This window comes from Eumetopias jubatus, unplaced genomic scaffold (assembly GCF_037043125.1).
Source record: "Eumetopias jubatus isolate StellerSeaLion01/CBP00866 unplaced genomic scaffold, mEumJub1_p1.0 scaffold_7, whole genome shotgun sequence".
Lineage (NCBI taxonomy): Eukaryota > Metazoa > Chordata > Mammalia > Carnivora > Otariidae > Eumetopias > Eumetopias jubatus.
The window spans coordinates 73507098-73526347 of NW_028274813.1; the positions used below are offsets into that span (position 1 = coordinate 73507098).

A 19250-nucleotide genomic window follows, 5' to 3' on the forward strand; every position below is an offset into this window, starting at 1 on the left:
TTTTGTGATCCATTTTTAGCAAAATGGAATCATTACCAAATGTAGTTTTAGAGTCTTTGTATTGTAAACATTTTTCATGTAGATTTCTACAATGTTTTTGTTAAGTGGTTATGTAATGGTTTTTGTTAACAGGGATTTTTAGAACTTAATAGATGTTCAGTTTTCTCCTTCAATTCCAAACATAGGATGACCTGAAATTTAACATTGCCAACTGCTTAATTAATGCAAGTATGTAGGCCTGCCCATTGCTTGGCACTTTTTAAGAATTTTCATAGGAACCTACAGAAATGTACTGGTTTACTTAGTTATAGCCATGGTAGTGCCATGTCTTTTCACCCCATTGGATGATTTTTATATTAGAAAATACGACAAAAAATGTAATTTTGCTATTTTCTGGCAACTGCTAAAGCGTGTGACCTGGTATGTATCTTTTTTCCGTTTGCTATAATAAAAGCTTTAAAAAACTTTGGAACCGGTAATATTAGGTATGTAAGATACACCATCCCTTTTCCAGCCTTGTTCTGGTAGCTACTGTGTAGATTGCTATGTTTGCTCTCAGCTATCTGTGGTGTTTTATTTTGTTATTTTTTTCCTTCCTGAATGATGTTAAAAGTTTTAGGCATGATACTTCACTTAGGAACTTGAACATGCCTGCATCTCCTCTAAGAATAAAGATAATCTATATCACAAATAATTATCAAGCCAGTGAAAATTAACACTGATTCAATATAATATTCTCTTGTATACAGTCCATAATGAAATTCCCTGTCACCAAAAAGTTGTTCGCAATCCCGTGTCAAGGTTCACACATTGGCTTTCTTAATCTAGAAAAGGCCTCTATGTTGTATGTATGTATGTGTGTTTGAGGAGTCCCAACCAGTTAATATTGTTGTATAATGTCTCTACAAACTTGAAATTGTTTCCCTATGTGCAGGTTCAAATACTTTACCAAGAATATTGCATAGGTGATGTGTGTTTTAATTTTGTCAAACTAAGAGGCATGTCAGATCGGCTGGTTTAAGTGGTGGCATTTATGTTTCCATTGTAAAGGTACATTTTTCCCCTTTTATAATCAGTGTTCTTTTGGGTAATACTTTGAGATCCTGTAAATCTTTTTCTGCCCAACAAGCTTTTCCCCAATGATACTAGCATATATCGACAGTTGAATTAATTTTTTTTTTTAAGATTTTGACAGAGAAGGAACACAAGCAGAGGGAGAGGGAGAAGCAGGCTTCCTGCCGAGCAGGGTGCCCGATGCAGGGCTCGATCCCAGGACCCTGGGATCAGGACCTGAGCCGGAGGCAGACCCTTAACAACTGAGCCACCCAGGCGCCCCTCTCTGAATTAATTCTTAACTTTTTCATGTTTATGATTTACTTTTTTGCATTTCCTGCCCCTTTTCCTGTTCATATTTGTTGGGACTGTTGGATGTTTTCTGTTATTTAGGTTTTGACAACAGCATATGTAGTTTTTTACATTTACATTTTGATCCATCTATTTATTTTGGTATACTGAGTTACGTTTTTCGAGGATTTTTTTGGTTTTTAATAGCTATGTGCTACCATTTATTGAATTACCTATTTCTCTCTGTAATTTGTAGTATCTCGAGTATTCTCTTAGTTTTAATTCTTAGGCAAAGCAGTTAGAATAGCTTATCAAAAAAATCACCACCTGGCTCAGTTGGCTAAGCATCTCACTCTTGATCTCACGTCAGGTCTTGATCTCGGGGTCATGAATTCAAAACCTGTGTTGGGCTCCACCGTGGGTGTGGAACCTACTTAGAAAATAAAAATGGCCAACTTAGCTTTTTGTGTCCTGAAAATGTTCTAAAAGTACCATGATACTCTATTTTCTCATGCTAGTAGTCTTGACCTTGATATCATATCTGTGTTTTGATGTATAATAAGTTTTGGGGATGGAGCAGTATACTGTTCTTTTTGCAGGCACATGGACAGTTCCTTTTAGCCAGAGGGAAATAATTGATGAGTGCAATAAAGACACATAGGCAGAGAACAAAGGAAGGCCAGATAGAGTAATGTGTAACCTAAATGGGCAAAATAGGAACTTCAGTTTGTTTGAGTGCAGATGATGATGCCCTAAGTAGAAGGGGAAGTTTGTAGTATCCAAAAGGTACTGAGAAACTTTGACATGTTGTGAAAGAAAGGCACTGTGAAATAGAAAACCTTGGACTCTAGATTTAGTCATCTTTTTATAAAATTGCCAACTCGTTGCTGCCATCTAGTGATATTTTGCTTTTTATATTCACAGAAAGATGGGAAATAGCAGTCATAATGGTAGTTGCATCTAATTCAAATTGAATGTATAGGCTAGTTCAGGGGAAGTAATGCAAATTTTAAGGTACGGTTCTGAATTTTCTTGTCTGAGGCAAGTTATTTCCCTTGTTCCCTAGTTAGTATGATTTGACATTTCATAAGCCATACAGATACTGTATTTGATTTTTTGAGGGGGGCTAACATAATGTGATATGAGTAAGTATAACTGAGTAGCCTAGGTGAATAAGATGAACAGGGAGAGGATTTGGCTGAAATTTTTTGTGGCTTGTTACCTATTTTCTCTGATGGGCTTTTCTGTTTGTGGTAAATGTGCCTAAATACAATACTGAACACAGTCTGAATAAGTGGCACTGTTTTTGCCAAGTATTTGTCTTTCCAATCAGTTTCCACTACAGGTGGAGTTATACTGCCCTGCAAATAAAGGAAGGGAAGCTAAAGGCTTGATTTCAGTTATAAATTGAACTTGGCCCCGCACCTAGCAAAATTCAACACCATCATAACCTGTTTTAGACTATTTGAATCCTGTACCTCTCATAATAATCAGATTGTGCAGTCTGCCTCTCCCACCTACTGCACCTCTTCCCAGCGGAAAGATTTAATGCTAACTTAAATGGGGTAGTTGTTACAAACATTTACCAAACTTTTACCTAGATTGCAAATCCAAGATAGGTTTGTCTCAACAGGGCAAAGAATCAGAATAACACGAGCTTCAGAATGAACAGTTAAAAATTTTGACTGGTTTGACATTGTTACCAGATGTAGATTTTATTGACTGGTTTTAAGATGTAATTGGAATGGCAGGAGTGGAAATAGAAACATTCCTCTTCTATTTGTCAGAAAATGAAGAGCAGGTGAGTAGCAGGCAGAGGGAAAAACAGGCTCCCCGCTGAGCAGGACGCTGGGATCATGACCGAGCTGAAGGCAGACACTTAACAGACTGAGCCACCCAGGCGTCTCTTAGTTAATTTTTAAAGTAACTTAAATTCAGGGGCACCTGAATATATCCACAAATGTTAAGCATTTCTTGTCCTTCACACTGCTACTAAAATCTCTTGGTTTGTTTTTTTTTATTTAAGATCGAGAGAGCAGAGCAGGAGAGAGAACAAAAGGGAGCAGAGGGAGAGGGAGAAGCAGACTCCCCACGAGATAAGACATGCCTTAGTGATTCTTTGATAATAAAAATCATGGGATGAGGGGCACCTGGGTGGCACAGTCAGTTAAGCATCTATTGAGCTCAGTTCAGGTCTTGATGTCAGGGTCATGAGTTCATGCCCCATGTTTAAAAAAAATGGGATGAAAATACGTGTATATGTAAATGTAAAATACATAGTATACAAACACCTGTATTCATATGCACCCATGGACTACAGTTTTGAGTGCTACTACCCAAATAACCATTAGGAAAATGTTCATTTCATTCCATTGTATTTTATTGTGTTTAAATTCTGCTTTGCTTGGAAACCAGATCCACTTAATCATCGGTAGTGAATTAAACAGATGCACAGTATCCAGGAAGATAATCATTTCAGAAATATACCCTCTTTTTTTTTTTCTTTTTAGAGAGAGACAATGAGTTGGGGAGGGGCAGTGAGAGAGGGAGACAATTTTAAGCAGACGGACACCCAGCGTGGAGCCCAAATGTTGGATCCCACGACCCTGAGATCATAACCTGAGCTGAAATTAAGAGTCTGAAGCTTAACCAACTGAGCCACCCAGGTGCCCCGGAAATCTACTCTCTTGATTTTTCTCTTTATTGAAAGCAATTTTAGGAAAGAGACTTTTTATTCTGTGTACAAGAAGAATGAATTTGACTTAAAATTTAGGGCATCTGGCTGGCTCAGTTGGAAGAAAAGACAACTCTTGATCTCTGGGATGAGTTCAGGTCCCACATTGGGTGTAGAGATTACTTACGTACATAATACGTAAACGTCCTTAAAAAATGATTTTTCTGTTAACACCTGGAACTAATATTAACTAACTGGAATTAACATTAAAACTTGAAATAATGGGGGCACCTGGGTGGCTCAGTTGTTAAGCGTCTGCCTTCGGCTCCGGTCATGATCCCAGAGTCCTGGGGCTCGCCCACATTGGACTCTGCTCTGCAGGAAGCCTGCTTCTCCCTCTCCCACTCCCCCTGCTTGTGTTTCCTCTCTCACTATGTCTCTGTCAAATAAATAAAATCTTTAAAAAAAACTTGAAAAAATGTTTTCTCTGAGAAAACTTAAAAGGATATGACTGGACTAATTTTGTCTGTGAGGAAATATTGAGTGTTTAGAACGTGCCAGAAACTTCTGGTGGTGGAATTCATAAACTGGTTTGAGGAACTGGACTTACTGAAGAACTGTAGGTGATAAGGATTAACCAAAAGCAGAGTCTTGCTAAGTATGATTTTTATGTGAATAGTTTGTATATGTCTCCTGTTATTGAACAAGTGTAATACTGCTTTTGCCTTAAACATTTATTTAAAGATTTATTTATCTATTTTAGAGACAGCTTGATTATGCATGCACACGGTGTGGGGGCGGGCACAGGGAGATGGGAAGAGAATCCCAAGCATACTCCCCACCAAGCACAGACTCCAACGAGGGACTAAATCCCACAACCCCAAGATCATGACTCAAGCTGAAACCAAGAGTCAGACACTCAACCATCTGAGCCACCCAGGCACCCTTTGACTAAACATTTAATCGTAATTCCCACATTAAGTGATTAGCAGTTTATTTTTTTATATGGTAATCTCTTACAACCCTGAGATTAAGAATCACATGTTCTGACTGAGGAAACCAGGTGCCCCTAAAGTGATTAGCAGATTATTCTAAAGACTACAATTGTTGGTAATTAGAATACCAGGTTGTTAAAAATTAAAAATGCATGTAGACTGTAATACACTACAGAGGTAAGGTAAAAAGCAAAAGTTAACCCGTTTTCTTCTGAAACTTTTATTTTTTTTTTTTACTTGTAAATTTTTTTTAAGATTTTATTTATTTGAGAGAGAATGAGAGATAGAAAGCACAAGAGGGAAGAGAGTCGGAGGGAGAAGCAGACTCCCTGCTGAGCAGGAAGCCTGATGTGGGACTCGATCCTGGGACTCCAGGATCATGACCTGAGCCGAAGGCAGTCGCTCAACCAACTGAGCCACCCAGGCGCCCCTACTTGTAAATTTTTTTAAAGATTTATTTGAGAGAGCTCGAGCAGGGGGAGAGGCAGAGGGAGAGAGGGAGAAAAGACTCTCCGTTGAGCATAAAGTAAAAACCCTGTAAACTACTAAAGCCTGTAAAAACAATTTTGCCAGCAAGGTTTACAATTTGGAATGACCCTGTGACAGGCACTTTAACAGTTTGGAAGTAAATAGAATAATAACATATTTAAAGAAAGAAAATGCAATGCTAAATTTTATACCCAGCAAAACCAACTTAGAACCGACTCTAGAAATAATAGAGGGCACAGGCAAACTGTTAACCAACATGCAAGAGAAACTTGTTCTAAGTAATAGATTAGAGATAAACCTAAGATACTATAATATTTAAGATGTACAATTTAAGCATTAATAACCACAAAAAGACAATGTCATTTATATAGTTTGTTTTTTTTTTAAGATTTTATTTATTCATTTGAGACACAGATACAAAGAGAAAGCGTGAGCAGGGAGAGAGGCAGAGGGAGAAGCAGGCTCCTTGCTGAGCCAGGAGCCCGATGCGGGGCTCGATCCCATGACCCCGGGATCATGACCTGAGCCGAAGGCAGACGCCCAACCACCTGAGCCACCCAGGCGCCCGTCATTTATATAGTCTTCCAGAAGATTCACACGTGGATCTGATCAAGTCTTTGGCCCCAGATTCCAATTACAGGAAAAAACAGAATATGTGGAATTGTACTAAGAGTATGAAATTGTGGAAAATCCAGACTGGGAAACTTCAGGTCAAGTACCCTGTATTCTTCAAAGAATAAATTCGAATTTAAAGGGATGGAAGGGAAACTTACCTAAAAGGAGCCATAAAAGGGGTGCCTGGGTGGCTCAGTCAGTTAAGTGTCTGGCTTGGGCTCAGGTCATGATCTCAGGGTCCTGGAATCGAGTTCCTCATCTCTCTCCCTGCTCAGCCCCTCCCCCTGCTCATGCGCTTGCTCCCTCACAAGTAAAATTAAAGTGATTAAGTTAGAATAATTAACTTTTGGGGGTTGGAAAGGTTTTAAGAATGGAATGCTGCACATGGGGTTCTGAGTTTTGAGATTTTAGAGACTAAGCTGCTCTGGCATCTTAGGATGTTTTTACGAGTACCATTGGGGTTCCTTGACACTCAAGCTTACTATCTAGTTGCTTTTAGGTGGGGATTCAGAAAGGTTCAAAAACTGCTTTGCTGTTGCTATTTTCTTCTAGGAAACCGAGGGGTTTCCCCGGCCCACAATAGTTTCTTTGCATTTAGGATACTGACCATTTTACACCTCCCCCCCCCAGCAGAGATTTCATGGGTAAGGTACCTTAATGATCAGAGGTAGGGTGAAATGTGACCTAGGCTCGTTTGGTTATTTGTAAAATTTGGGAAATATGTTCCCTCTTCAATAAAACTTTTAACAGTGGTATCATTAGTGTGTAAACTCAGAGGACTCCTGTCTCTCCCTATTTTTCCTCTGAGGTAGCCTTGGTACCTAGTACTTAACAGATAATAAATGTTCAGGGAAAAGTTTAAATTTGTAGTAATTCTTTAGAAGATGTGTTCCTTGGAGCAGGATTAATGGACCTTTGTGGGCACTTGTTTTTACTGTTGCTCAGATCGTGATTAAATCCTTAGATTAAGTATGGGCATTGAAAGCTATTCCATTGACTTCAGCCAAGCTTTTGAGGTTGAGGTCAGTATTATTTTTCTGTTAACAATTCATGATTCCTGTAGCAAATTTAGTAACCACATAGAATTGGAGAAAACAGATTAAATTATGTACTTAAATTCAGAGATGGCAACCATTGTTAGCACCTTTTTACTTGTGTATCTGGATGTTTCTTTACCAGCCTTTCCAAATGGAGTTCCATGGGTATTAATCCTTACTATCCTAAGGCATTCTTCATATGTAATGAATTGTCTACTTCTAGATTGGTACTAGCTATGTACCATCTTTGTAAAAAGTGAGAAAATAGTCATCTAAATCAATTTCCGTTCTGTGGTTCCAAGGAGTATATTTGAAGAGGACGTTATTGTCTGGTGTTTTACACTCTTGTTCAGTTTCCTGATGTCATGTAGAACCATCCTTTTTCCCCTAAGGTAATTGCTAATTCATCCTAGGAAGATTTTTCCTATACTTACTATTATTTACTGTAATATGTAGAATATATGTTTATTTTTGGTGAAAATATTCATAGAAAACTGGCTTAAGTTCTCCCCACTTAAAATAATAGTATACCTTAGTAACCAGCAAGTAATATTTGAAACCAGTTAGGCCTTTCACTACATTTTTTTTTTTTTTGGCATTCTAAAGATGCTTTCTGGGACTCATACTTAGAGTTGAAAGAGTGTTGGTGACTCTGTGCTACTGTTTGGTAAATTTTTATTGCTTAGTCTAAAAAAATTAACTATTGTTTATAAAGCTATAATTCAGAAACCAAAATCAAGTAAAGACAATTACTTGAATTTTAGAAAGGCTAGGAGGGAAAAGCAGTTGTTAACAGCTTTAAAAAATCTAGGTACTAGTTGTGAAATGAGTAGGTGTTTTAAGGATCAGAATATAAGTATCTGTATAAATGATGTTATGCTACCTCTTTTCTCACATATATATGTATATAGAAGATATTTTTACATAATCCATGAACTACTTTGTCATTCTTTTGGGGATTGGAAAGATAACATACTAGACACTGGTATCTGATTTGAGTGTCAAAGGGATGAATGGGAAATAAATCTTAAGAATGCGGGCCTATCTTAAACCCTGTTTAGTTTTGGTAGTTGGAGTGGGAAGGAGCAGCAGATAAAACTCAAAGAATGTCAAAATGTTTCCACTTGAAAAAGACCTAAAAGATGATAGTATCATGAATCTTCACGTAATTATGACTGAACCTTCATATACATAGAAAATGATTTTTTGTTTTGAAACAGTCTGAGGAAAGTTGTACTCTTCTTAGTTCTCCTGGTCCTCTTTGATTCATGCAGTGTTTTACCTGCTAGTTTTATCATCATCACCATCTAGTATTAACAAATACCTAGCTGTATTTTGTAGATTATCACATAAAAAGTAGGTCAAGAGTCATTGCATTCTGTAATATGATGGTATTGTTACTTAAGGTATCTCTGGCATATTATAAATCAATGTACCAGAAATAAATATTTCCAGAGTGAATGATTTGGGTGTATATATTGCCTTAGTATAATAAAGTTTATACTTGAAGGGGGGAGAGTGTCTGTAGAACAAATTGAGCTAAAGAATGGTTTGTGGGCAGAATTTGGAATAGGTGAGCCTCATTTTAATAATAGCAATGTGTAAGAAGGTGGAATTCTTGATATATGGCAGAGAATGGTTAGGTTAGTATGACAGGGAAGGTTAAAAATACAATGAAAAGGTGGTGGAGAGCTTAAGGGGTTCTAAATTGCTTGAGGACTTTAGAACAGAGAGGGCTCACTTGAAATGAATAATGTCCTTAATTGTGTTGCTAGTAGTCTTCCCCACCCACTGGCCCGTGAAATGGTAGTCTAGCACTGCTGGAATAGACTAGGGAAGATGGAGCTGCATTTGTATAAGGATGCATATATTCAGGAGCTCTCTCTCTAAAATAGTAATGTACTTGCTGCTGTGAGAGCCCTTTATATGTTGACTGACACTCTAGTCAGTCACAGTGGTTCAAAATAAAGAGTAGAAAGTTTTATCGAGTATTTTGATTTTATCTTTTTTTCCCCACCTGAATGCATTTTTTTTCCTTCTAGTTTTTCGGCCTTGTGAGGAACCTTATCATCAAAGAAAATGGCCAGCAATGTTACCAACAAGACAGATCCTCGCTCCATGAACTCCCGTGTATTCATTGGGAATCTCAATACTCTTGTGGTCAAGAAATCTGATGTGGAGGCAATCTTCTCAAAATACGGCAAAATTGTTGGTTGCTCTGTCCATAAGGGCTTTGCCTTCGTTCAGTATGTTAATGAGAGAAATGCCCGGGCTGCTGTGGCAGGAGAGGATGGCAGAATGATTGCTGGCCAGGTTTTAGGTAAGATCTGGGTTGAATTTCTTCATTGACTGTTAATTGAGATACAAGGTTGTCCTGCTCATGCTTGTTTTTCTCTCTCTCCATTTAGCTAAGTAAAAAAATGTTAGGTTATAGGTATAATTGGCTAAATAAGGATTTTATTCCTTTTTGTGTAGCAGAAACTGGATAACGAGTTGCTGGTCTTGAGTAAGGTCAGGAGGATAGGAATGATAATACTACATCAGGTACAGTTGCTCCCTAAATAGCTGTCCTCCCGCTGACAGTAAAATGGCAGAGACAATATAGCTTAGTCACTCATGGGCTGTGGAGTCAGATTGCTTGGCACAACTCTGTGTTAGGCAGTCTACATAATTTGGCTGAGCCTTCTCATCTTAAAATGGAGGTAGAGTACGTAAGTCTATTTCTGTTCTTAACCTGAGGTAATAGTACTTCGGTGTTACCAAGAATTTGGATTAATTAGGATGATTCGTGAGAAGCTTCTAATAAAAGTTTAGCATGTTACACTCAATGAAAGCTACTTAACTGTTGCATATGTTTTAGCATTAGCAGTACAAACTGGTTTTGTTTTAGCTGTTAGTTTCCCCAATAAGGGGTCTCCTGATCTACCATGTTCAAATGTTTGAAAGATGAGATCTGATCTCTGCTCAGATGTTTATATTCTAATCTTTAAAAGATCTCATTACATAAGACTTAGAGCTAACATAAGTATGTTCCTGATGGTAGAATTTCATCTCCTTGAATAGTCTTCTACCTACGTATCAGTTGCAAATCAGTTCTGATTTGCTGTCAGAATCATAGTTAATTTTATATAGCTTATATTTTCCTGGGTGTGAATATTAGAGAAGCTGAAAGGTTTGTAAGACAAAAGTCTATTTCTTTTTGCTTTTTACGAATAAGAGGGAATAAGCACACAGACATCTTGAGTGCCAAAGAATGGCTAGTTCCATTATTGATAAGGTATTGCTTAGCAGTTAAACAAAATTACTATAGATTTATAAAGTTTATAGCAATTCATAATTGAGACTTTTTTTAATTGAGAGTTTTCTGATTATTCTTGTGGTGGCTTATTTAAATTTTCATTTTGTTTTCAGCATATTCAGGAGTTTGTATTTGTTTTTTTTTAATGCATAATGTTCAAGTTTAATTCCACCTTGAATGTTTTATTTTCTACCTGGCTTCCTCTCTTCAGGTTGCAGTGGATTTTTGTCCCCTTAAGTGTTTCCATGTTGGTGTTTCCTAACAGGACTACACAAAACTTGAGCATTTCATAATGTTTGTAGCATTTAATAAATACTTCTTACATAACATGAGTTACTGTAACGTTTCAACAGTTTTTTTTTTTAATAAGTGACAGCTCCATTCTTGTAGTAAACAGCATTATTCTTCATAGCAGGAGCAGCTCTTCTAAGATTTTATTTTGTTTTGTTTTTAAGATTTTTTTATTTTATTTGACAGCACAAGCAGGGGGAGCACGGGAAGAGGGAGAAGCAGGCTTCCCGCTGAGAAGGGAGCCAGATGTGGGTCTCCATTCCAGGACCCTGGAATCATGACCTGAGTCGAAGGCAGACACTTAACTTGAGTTCCCCAGGCTCCCTCTTTATTTTATTTTCGAGAGGGAAAGGGGGAAAATCTGAAGCAGACTCCCCCCTGAGGACGGAGCACGATGCCTTACGGGGCTCCATCTCATAACCCTGAGATCATAACCTGAGCCAAAACCAACAGTTGGTGGATGCTTAACTGGCTGAGCCACCCAGGCGCCCCTCACTTTTTATACTATTTTGAACGTTTGATTATGGTTTCTCAGTGGCTCTTTCATGAAGAGCTCTTTCAGCCTAGAATAAAAGTTTTGTGTAATTTGTAAACACTTCTTAAATACTGTTTTTAAAAATCCTAACCATACTAGATTGGGAAGGAAAAATATTAGAAGTTAGCCTTGTAATCCTGGACATTGAAGATACATAGAATAGTTGTAATTGAGAATACATAAGAAATTTTCATACCCATTAGTCCTATATCCGAAGTACAGGAAAACACATGTATAAAATGGCATCTGTAAAATGGCTGCAGCGAAAATGAACTAAAACAGGAGTTTTGCATCATAAAATGAAGACGGGTTTTTCTGATACTTGGTTTTTTTTAAAACTGTCATGGAAATTTACTAACAAAGGTAGAAGAATTTAATGAATGTGTGTAAGTACATCTCACCTAGTTTATTTTTTTTTTAAGATTTTACACAGCGGAAAAAAAAAGATTTTACACAGCGAGAGGGGGAACACAAGCAGGGAGAGTGGGAGAGGAAGAAGCAGGTTTCCCACTGAGCAGGGAGCCCAATGCGGGGCTCCATCCCAGGACCCTGGGATCATGACCTGAGCCGAAGGCAGACGCTTAACGACTGAGCCACCCAGGCACCCCACATCTCACCTAGTTTAACAGATAAACTAGTATTTAATTTGTTTTCATCTTTTGTTTCTATTGGCTTTTTTTTTTTAGAGTAATTTTAAGACATCAGCATATATCCAACCAGATAAGAACGTTTAACAAAATGCAAACCACACTGCTCTTACCACGTATTAAAAAAACCTCACAGTAATTCCTTAATACTGTCAAATATTTAATCCATATTTAGATTCCTTTATTGTCTCAAACTTTTTTAAATCAAGATCCAATCTGTGTCCACATGCGTTTGATTAATTGCCCCTGTGTCTTTTAAATCTGAGTTTCCCCATCCCTTCCTTTCTTGTTTAAAAAATTTGTGACATTTAATTTGTTGAAGAAAGCCTCAGTGTCTTCCATACTGTGTACTGACTTGATTCTTCGTGGTGTCATTTAATTTTTCTCTATCTGTTTTGTGTAATAATGCTAGATCTAGAGCAGTGCTGTCCAGTAGAAATACAAACATGTATACTTAAAATGCATCTGAATTCAGACTTGTGACTAGCAGCTGCTTACTATATTGGACTGTGCAGATCTAGAGGCTTGACTCAATTACAATGGATAATGTTAATGCATTTTATATTGTATCATACCTAACATGATTACAACCTAACATGGTTGCCCGTTTTTAGTGATGTTAAGGATAATTTGGATTCAGGTTTTCTTTTCTTTTTTTTTTTTTTAAAGATTTTATCTATTTGGGAGAGCGAGAATGAGAGAGAGAGCGCACATGAGAGGGGGGAGGGTCAGAGGGAGAAGCGGATTCCCCGCCGAGCAGGGAGCCCGATGCGGGACTCGATCCCAGGACTCCATCCCGGGACTCCAGGATCATGACCTGAGCCGAAGGCAGTCGCTTAACCAACTGAGCCACCCAGTCGCCCCTGGATTCAGGTTTTCGATCTTGATCCATCTGTGATAAAGTTTCCCATCAATTTTTCACCTTAATGGTGATCATCCATTGATGATCATTGATTAGGTATTTCATTAGGGGTTGCAGTAGAGTGGATTTCTGATTTCCTTCTGCATAACTCTTCTAAAATGAACAACTCCTTAATATTTGCTTTTTCTGAAATAGCATTCATTATGGAAAGTTTTTAGCCGGGGGTGGGGGGGTGGGCAGCAAAGGTTTATTGAGCCATAGCAAAGTGATACTACAAAGCTCCCAAGGAGGGAAAGGACCTGAGGGGGTTGCCTAGCCTTTTTTTTTTTTTTTTTTTTTTTTATAGTAAGTTCTATAAGCTCTTTCCCGTCATGGGGCTTGAACTCAAAACCCCTAGATCAGAGTCACATGCTGTACTGACTGAGCCAGACAGGTGCCCCCATAATATTAATACCTCTAATAATTTAAATTGGTGTGTTGTAGTACATTCCATACCCTGTTTTACAGCTCAAAATATTTCATCTGTGGCCAGTGTAACCTGTGTCCTTGAGACCTTAGTCTTACAATTTCATTGCATCCTTGCTTTCTGGCACCGCAGGATATTCTAGGTGATTTGATATATTTCTTGACCTAAGTCTTGACTTGCCAATTACTGAAATAATGGGAATTATATAAAAGCCACTGTACATCAGGAGTGTTTTATCATTCAATTTTAATTGCTTCTCTCTAGTTTTCAGGCAGAATAGGAAGTGCTTTTTTTTTTTAAGAAAAAATTTTGTGTGCTTAGTACCACAGTTTGAAAATAACTATGCCTTTTTGTTTATGTTTTACTAAAATTAAGATTACTAATTGCATTTTTAGAGTTGAGGTTCTTTTTTAAGAGGGTGGGCCAGCTGGGGGTAGGGCTGGGGGACACTATGCCTGGAGCCTACTTAAAATAAAAAAGTCAACTGTAAAGGCAAGGTTGTTAACGTTGGATGCTAAAAATTGGAAATGAGTTTAGTGAACCAAGAACTCTGCAGATTCTTCATAAATGTAATGGTGTTCAAATAGTGTCCTAAAAATCTGTTTTTCAGTTGGTCATTTGATGAACTAAGTTTTGGAGAGCTGGTTTTTGACCAACGGATTTTTGTTAGAATAAGAAACAGATCATGAATTCTTTTGTTTGGTAGGCAGTGGGTGGCAGGGTTATAGCTGGCCATGTTGGAATAGTTAATAACAGTTGTTTATGGAAACCAGGACTTTTCTTTTGTTCCCTTAAGTCTCCCTTGGTGTGTGTGTGTGTGCGTACGTGTGCATGCAGACACACAAGTGCACACACAAAATGTCTATGTAAAGGTTCAGCAATTCACTGAATAGTATTTTTATTTATTTGACAGAGACACAGCGAGAGAGGGAACACAAGCAGGGAGAGTGGGAAAGGGAGAAGCAGGCTTCCCGTTGAGCAGGGAGCCCGATGTGGGGCTCGATCCCAGGACTCTGGATCATGACCTGAGCTGAAGGCAGCTGCTTAACGACGGAGGCACCTGGGCGCCCTGAGTAGTATTTTTTTTTCCAATGAAGTCTACAAATTTTTTTTTTTCCTTTTCAAAGATTTTATTTGACAAGAGACAGCGAGGGAGGGAACACAAGCAGGGGGAGCAGCAGAGGGAGAAGCAGGCTCCTGGCGGACAGGGAGCCCCATGCGGGGCTCGTTCCCAGGACCCCAGGATCATGACCTGAGCCGAAGGCAGATGCTCAACGACTGAGTCACCCAGGCGCGCCCCCCTCCAAAATAGTATTTATTAACTATTTTTATTCAACTTTTACAGCTGATCCTGTTTGTAAGGAGAAAATTCACCTTTGGGGATAATTTGAGGGTATTAATAATTCGTGAATTGCTGTATATTTTATTATCTCTGAGGCATTTCATTGATTCCTAATATATGCTCTTAATAGTTTCATTTTAGCGGGAGCTGAGGGTAGAAGATTCCAAAGACAAATGTCATCATGTCTTATATATGAGAGTGTGTGTGTGTGTGTGTGTGTGTCTGTGTCTGTCTTATATATAATGAGTACTTCTTATGTTATGGTACAGAGGACAAAGTATTGAAGTACAAAGTCCTAGCCTTACATAAGGAAAGATGAGATACAGTGTTCAGCCTTCGCCTTCGTTGATTTATATACTATGTACACATTTAAATACTGTAGTTTAAGATCCTAGCCTACCCCTGCCCCAACAGAGTTGTCATTAATAAGTTTCTGTCTTTTTTGTTTTTTCAGATATTAATCTGGCTGCAGAGCCAAAAGTGAACCGAGGAAAAGCAGGTGTGAAACGATCTGCAGCGGAGATGTACGGGTCAGTACCAGAACACCCTTCTCCGTCCCCTCTACTCAGGTCCGGAACTTTATTATTTATAACTGCATTGTGTCCATCAGTGGGCATCTTCTCTATCTGTTTTCTGGATGTGGGGAGGGTTAACTGTAATATGTTTTATCTGTGTAAAAATGATGCTTTATTAATTTTGTATTAGTATGCCTCCTTTTTCGCCCATTTCCCAGAGAATTACTAGAATTCCCTGAGATTTTTTACTTACTGCAGTTTGCTATTTTTAACATACAATGAAATCTTTCGAGAGTTGTTTAGTTTGTATAAGTAGCTGGGAACTATGAAAGGGAGGGAGGGTAGCATAAGAATGTTTGGTTTACTATTGTATTTTTTAGTGTTCTTATATTAGCTATTATGTTTTATGTTGAAATTGTAGATTTGTGGCTAAATTTGCAAAATTAGCTGCTGCATGTCCAGTGGCTTCTAAGATGATTGGAATTTTAGTGATTTGTTGCTTGAATGATTGAGGATTATTCCATGCTAATCTCTAGATCTGTTATGGTTGGTTTTGCATGGTTTTTTGTTTTTGTTTTTCCCATCTGCTATTGTGAATTTACATCAACAGCTCCAAATTAATCCTCTTCGGTATTTATTTTTCAGCTCCTCTTTTGACTTGGACTATGACTTTCAACGAGATTATTATGACAGGTATGTTAAAGTTGTTTTGTCTATTCTGGTAAACAGCCATTTAGTAAGAACCATTTATTTTTCTGTTTTGTAATGAGCATTCTCTCGGTAGTAACTACAAACAACAAACATGTTGTCAAAGTACCCTCTTGATAAACAAAATGAAAAATACCTTCCTACAAATTGTCTGGGGTATACTAGGGTGACATTTCTGTTGATTTCAAAGAATAAGTTTATGTATTGTCAGGGCATATGGGAACATGTCCAGTATTATATTTGAGTGTGTGTGCCAGACTTGCCAAATGACAAAATAGGACTTAATTAGCATTTCCATGTTCTCTTCATTATTTCCTTAGTGCACACTTGCCATTTGGCTTTGCATTGTAGGGCATTATGGCAAAACTACTTAAAAAAAGATGCGTAAGTCTCCCTTGAGCAAACCAACTAATAGAAGATAGGATACAGTAAGCATACATAAATGAATTAACAATATAAATTGCTTTAGGGGTTATATAAAGTGTTGAAGACCTGTAGATTGGGGGTGGTGGTTGACACCATTCTAAAAGCCAAGGTGGTAGGAACAATGGTTAATTTCTGTGTGTGTGTGTGCGCGCGCACCTTCAGAAGAACATTAGTATTTGTTGAAGAGACTTGAGAAATAAAATTGGAAGATGTGTGGATAGGGATACATTATGGACAGTTACGAATTAGAGATTTAGATGTGACGATACAGGAATTAGGTATTGGGGAATGACATAATACACAAAAAATACTACGGCATTCTGTTAACGTTAGTCCTCATGAACATTAAGGAGATACTAAGTTTATTTGGTTTCCTGCTTTTTTAATTATGCATTATATGGAGGTATATGGAGCATACTCCTACATTGAGCTTGATCTGGTATGAATTTTCCTTTGCTATTTTTCATCTTAGGTTTTCAGTATTCCAATCATAAGTATGATGTTAATATATATAAGAATTACTAGAACTTTTGGAACTGAGTTGATTAGTCATGCCAAGGGAGTTGGGTAATGGAATCAAGTCAGTCAGTAAACACTGAGTAAGGCCTGAACATGTATAGTTTTTGTGTTTGAGAGAGATACGGACTGCAACAAGCTAGTCATTAATAGGTCAAAAAAATAAGACTGGAAAAATAGTTTGGGCTTGGATTGTTAAGATCTTTAAATGCCATATTAAGGTTGTATGATTTGAGTATTCTTCATGCATCATCAGAATGGTTATTTCATTTGTCCTTAGAGATTTCTTAACATTTTTGTGTCTATTTATGTTTGAATACGTATCTTGAAAACTATGGTGATTCTCATACTTTGAAAATATTAAAATATAAAATGAGAACAGATCTGGGCATCTCTTTGCTACTGAAAATGTGATCATTGGGTGAGTGATTTGAAGGCACTGAGACCTACTAAATTAATCTGAAGCAGCTGCCCTTTACACACACTCTGCTTAAAAAATACTCATGCCCAACTACACCTGTAGGGATTCTGGTATACATGGTATAGGTAGATTCTTGAGTATTGGTGTATATATGTATATATATGTATGTATGTATTTTTTTATTATGTTCATCACCATACATTACATCATTAGTTTTTGATGTAGTGTTCCATTTGTTCCATGATTCATTGTTTGTGTATAACACCCAGTGCTCCATGCAGTACGTGCCCTCTTTAATACCCATCACCAGGCTAACCCATCCCCCCATCCCCGGCCCCTCTAGAACCCTCAGTTTGTTTCTCAAGTGTATAGTCTCATGGTTCGTCTCCCCCTCCGATTCCCCCCCCTTCATTCTTCCCTTCCTGCTATCTTTATATATATTTTTTTTTTGAAGAAATTTGAGGTCAGAGTCAAGAGTAAGAAGGTATGAGGAAGTAGTTTTATTTCTGTAATTCTTAGCCTATATCTTTGTCCATGGCTCCCTTTAGAAAAATTCTAATACATTGATATATATGTATATATAATACAAATATTGGGGGTATACCATAGACTGTCACACAAACTCCTGTTTCCCGTTTTAAATTGAGTGTATAGAGAATTTTAACATGTACAATCCTTTTTCATGAGAATAGCCATCTAAAGTTTTACTTTTAGTTGTCTTGTTGAGGCAGCAAAACTTTGGACCGTCCCTACCATCATCCCACTATAAGTAAGTTAGGAAAAGATTGTTTTGAGTGAGGACTTTCGAAGGGTTAATTGAAAAGAGCTGTAAACAGAATAGAGAAGAAATTTAGATGTTTGCAGAAATACCTTGCCACTGCTATTTGATGCTAAAAGTTGGTGGCAGTGCCACTATTGGCCTCGCTCTTGAGTTTTTCAAGAGGCAAGAGAATAACTTTAGTTAGTCTGATGTATTGCTTGATTTTATATAGGGTTGGTGAAAAGTAATGTCTTTCTCCTTCCATTCTAATCTCAGCCAGTAGAAAAAGACTTCTGATAACTAATCGAGCAACCAGGCAATACCTGGTAAAGAGCCGATTCAAGTGTATTACTAAGGTCTGTGATGGGAAAATAAACCTGTTTAGTCAAAAAAAGAACTAGTCAGGAAAATTAGTTTCTTCAGAAGTCATTCTGAAGATAGTTTGCAAGGTTAAGACTTTTGTTACTGTCTTTGTTGCTAACATAATGATCCTAAATCAACTGTTGGATTCTTTATTAAAGCAGAATGGGAGGGGCACCTGGGTGGCTCAGATGGTTGGGCGTCTGCCTTTGGCTCAGGTCATGATCTTAGGGTCCTGGGATCAAGCCCCGCGTTGGGCTCCCTGCTTAGCGGGGAGCCTGCTTCTCCCTCTCCCTCTACTGTTCCCCCTGCTTGTGCTCTCTCACTCTCTTTATCAAATAAATAAAATCTTTAAAAAAAGCCAAAAAAATATAAAATAAAGGAGAATGGAAAATCGGCTCTGAGATGAGCTGAAAGCTCTGGGTCTTCCTATGTAAAGGGGGTAAATCAGTGTCTACCTAATTTCTTTAGGCATACCCTTAAAAACACAAAATTCACATAAATGTTTCAAGACATACATGGCATTTCTTTAGGTTTTGGGGGGTTTTTTTGTTTTGTTTTTTAAGATTTTATTAGGCTGAATGAGCTGGGGGAGAGGGAGAAGCAGACTCCCTGCTGAGCATAAAACCTGATGCAGTCTAATGACTGGTTCCATCCCAGGACCCAGATCATGACCTGAGCCAAAGTAAGACACTTAACCGACTGAGTCACCCAGGTGCCCCAGATCATTTCTTTGTTACCTAGCTTTCTCTGATTTTGAGTTCTACTTATTCTTAATGGTAGAGAGGCAGCTGATAGCCTAGGAAAGAACAGTTGAAGAATCTAAAGACTTGATATTTAGCAAAGAAGTTTATGACCAAAGTCATATGTAATCACAATTTTCTTATCCCTAAAATGGAAATAATGCTTATTAATAGAGTGGCTATGAAGACTAAAGGAAACCTGAAAG

General features: G+C 37.9%; 1 protein-coding gene across 11 annotated transcripts in view; it reads left to right on the forward strand.

Annotated features, from left to right (window-relative positions):
- HNRNPC (heterogeneous nuclear ribonucleoprotein C) overlaps window positions 1–19250 on the forward strand; it is a 53724-nt gene that overhangs the window by 17250 nt on the left and 17224 nt on the right. For 8 of the 11 annotated variants that reach the window (XM_028095124.2, XM_028095121.2, XM_028095125.2 and 5 more), the window contains 3 exons: window positions 9197–9474; window positions 15050–15164; window positions 15756–15803. In XM_028095124.2, the coding sequence (XP_027950925.1) occupies window positions 9234–9474; window positions 15050–15164; window positions 15756–15803 (404 nt within the window). In that variant the 5' untranslated portion in view covers window positions 9197–9233. Of the gene's footprint in view, window positions 1–7527; window positions 7547–9196; window positions 9475–15049; window positions 15165–15755; window positions 15804–19250 lie in introns of those variants that run through there. The other 3 variants (XM_028095132.2, XM_088024683.1, XM_088024681.1) reach the window with 2 other exon arrangements.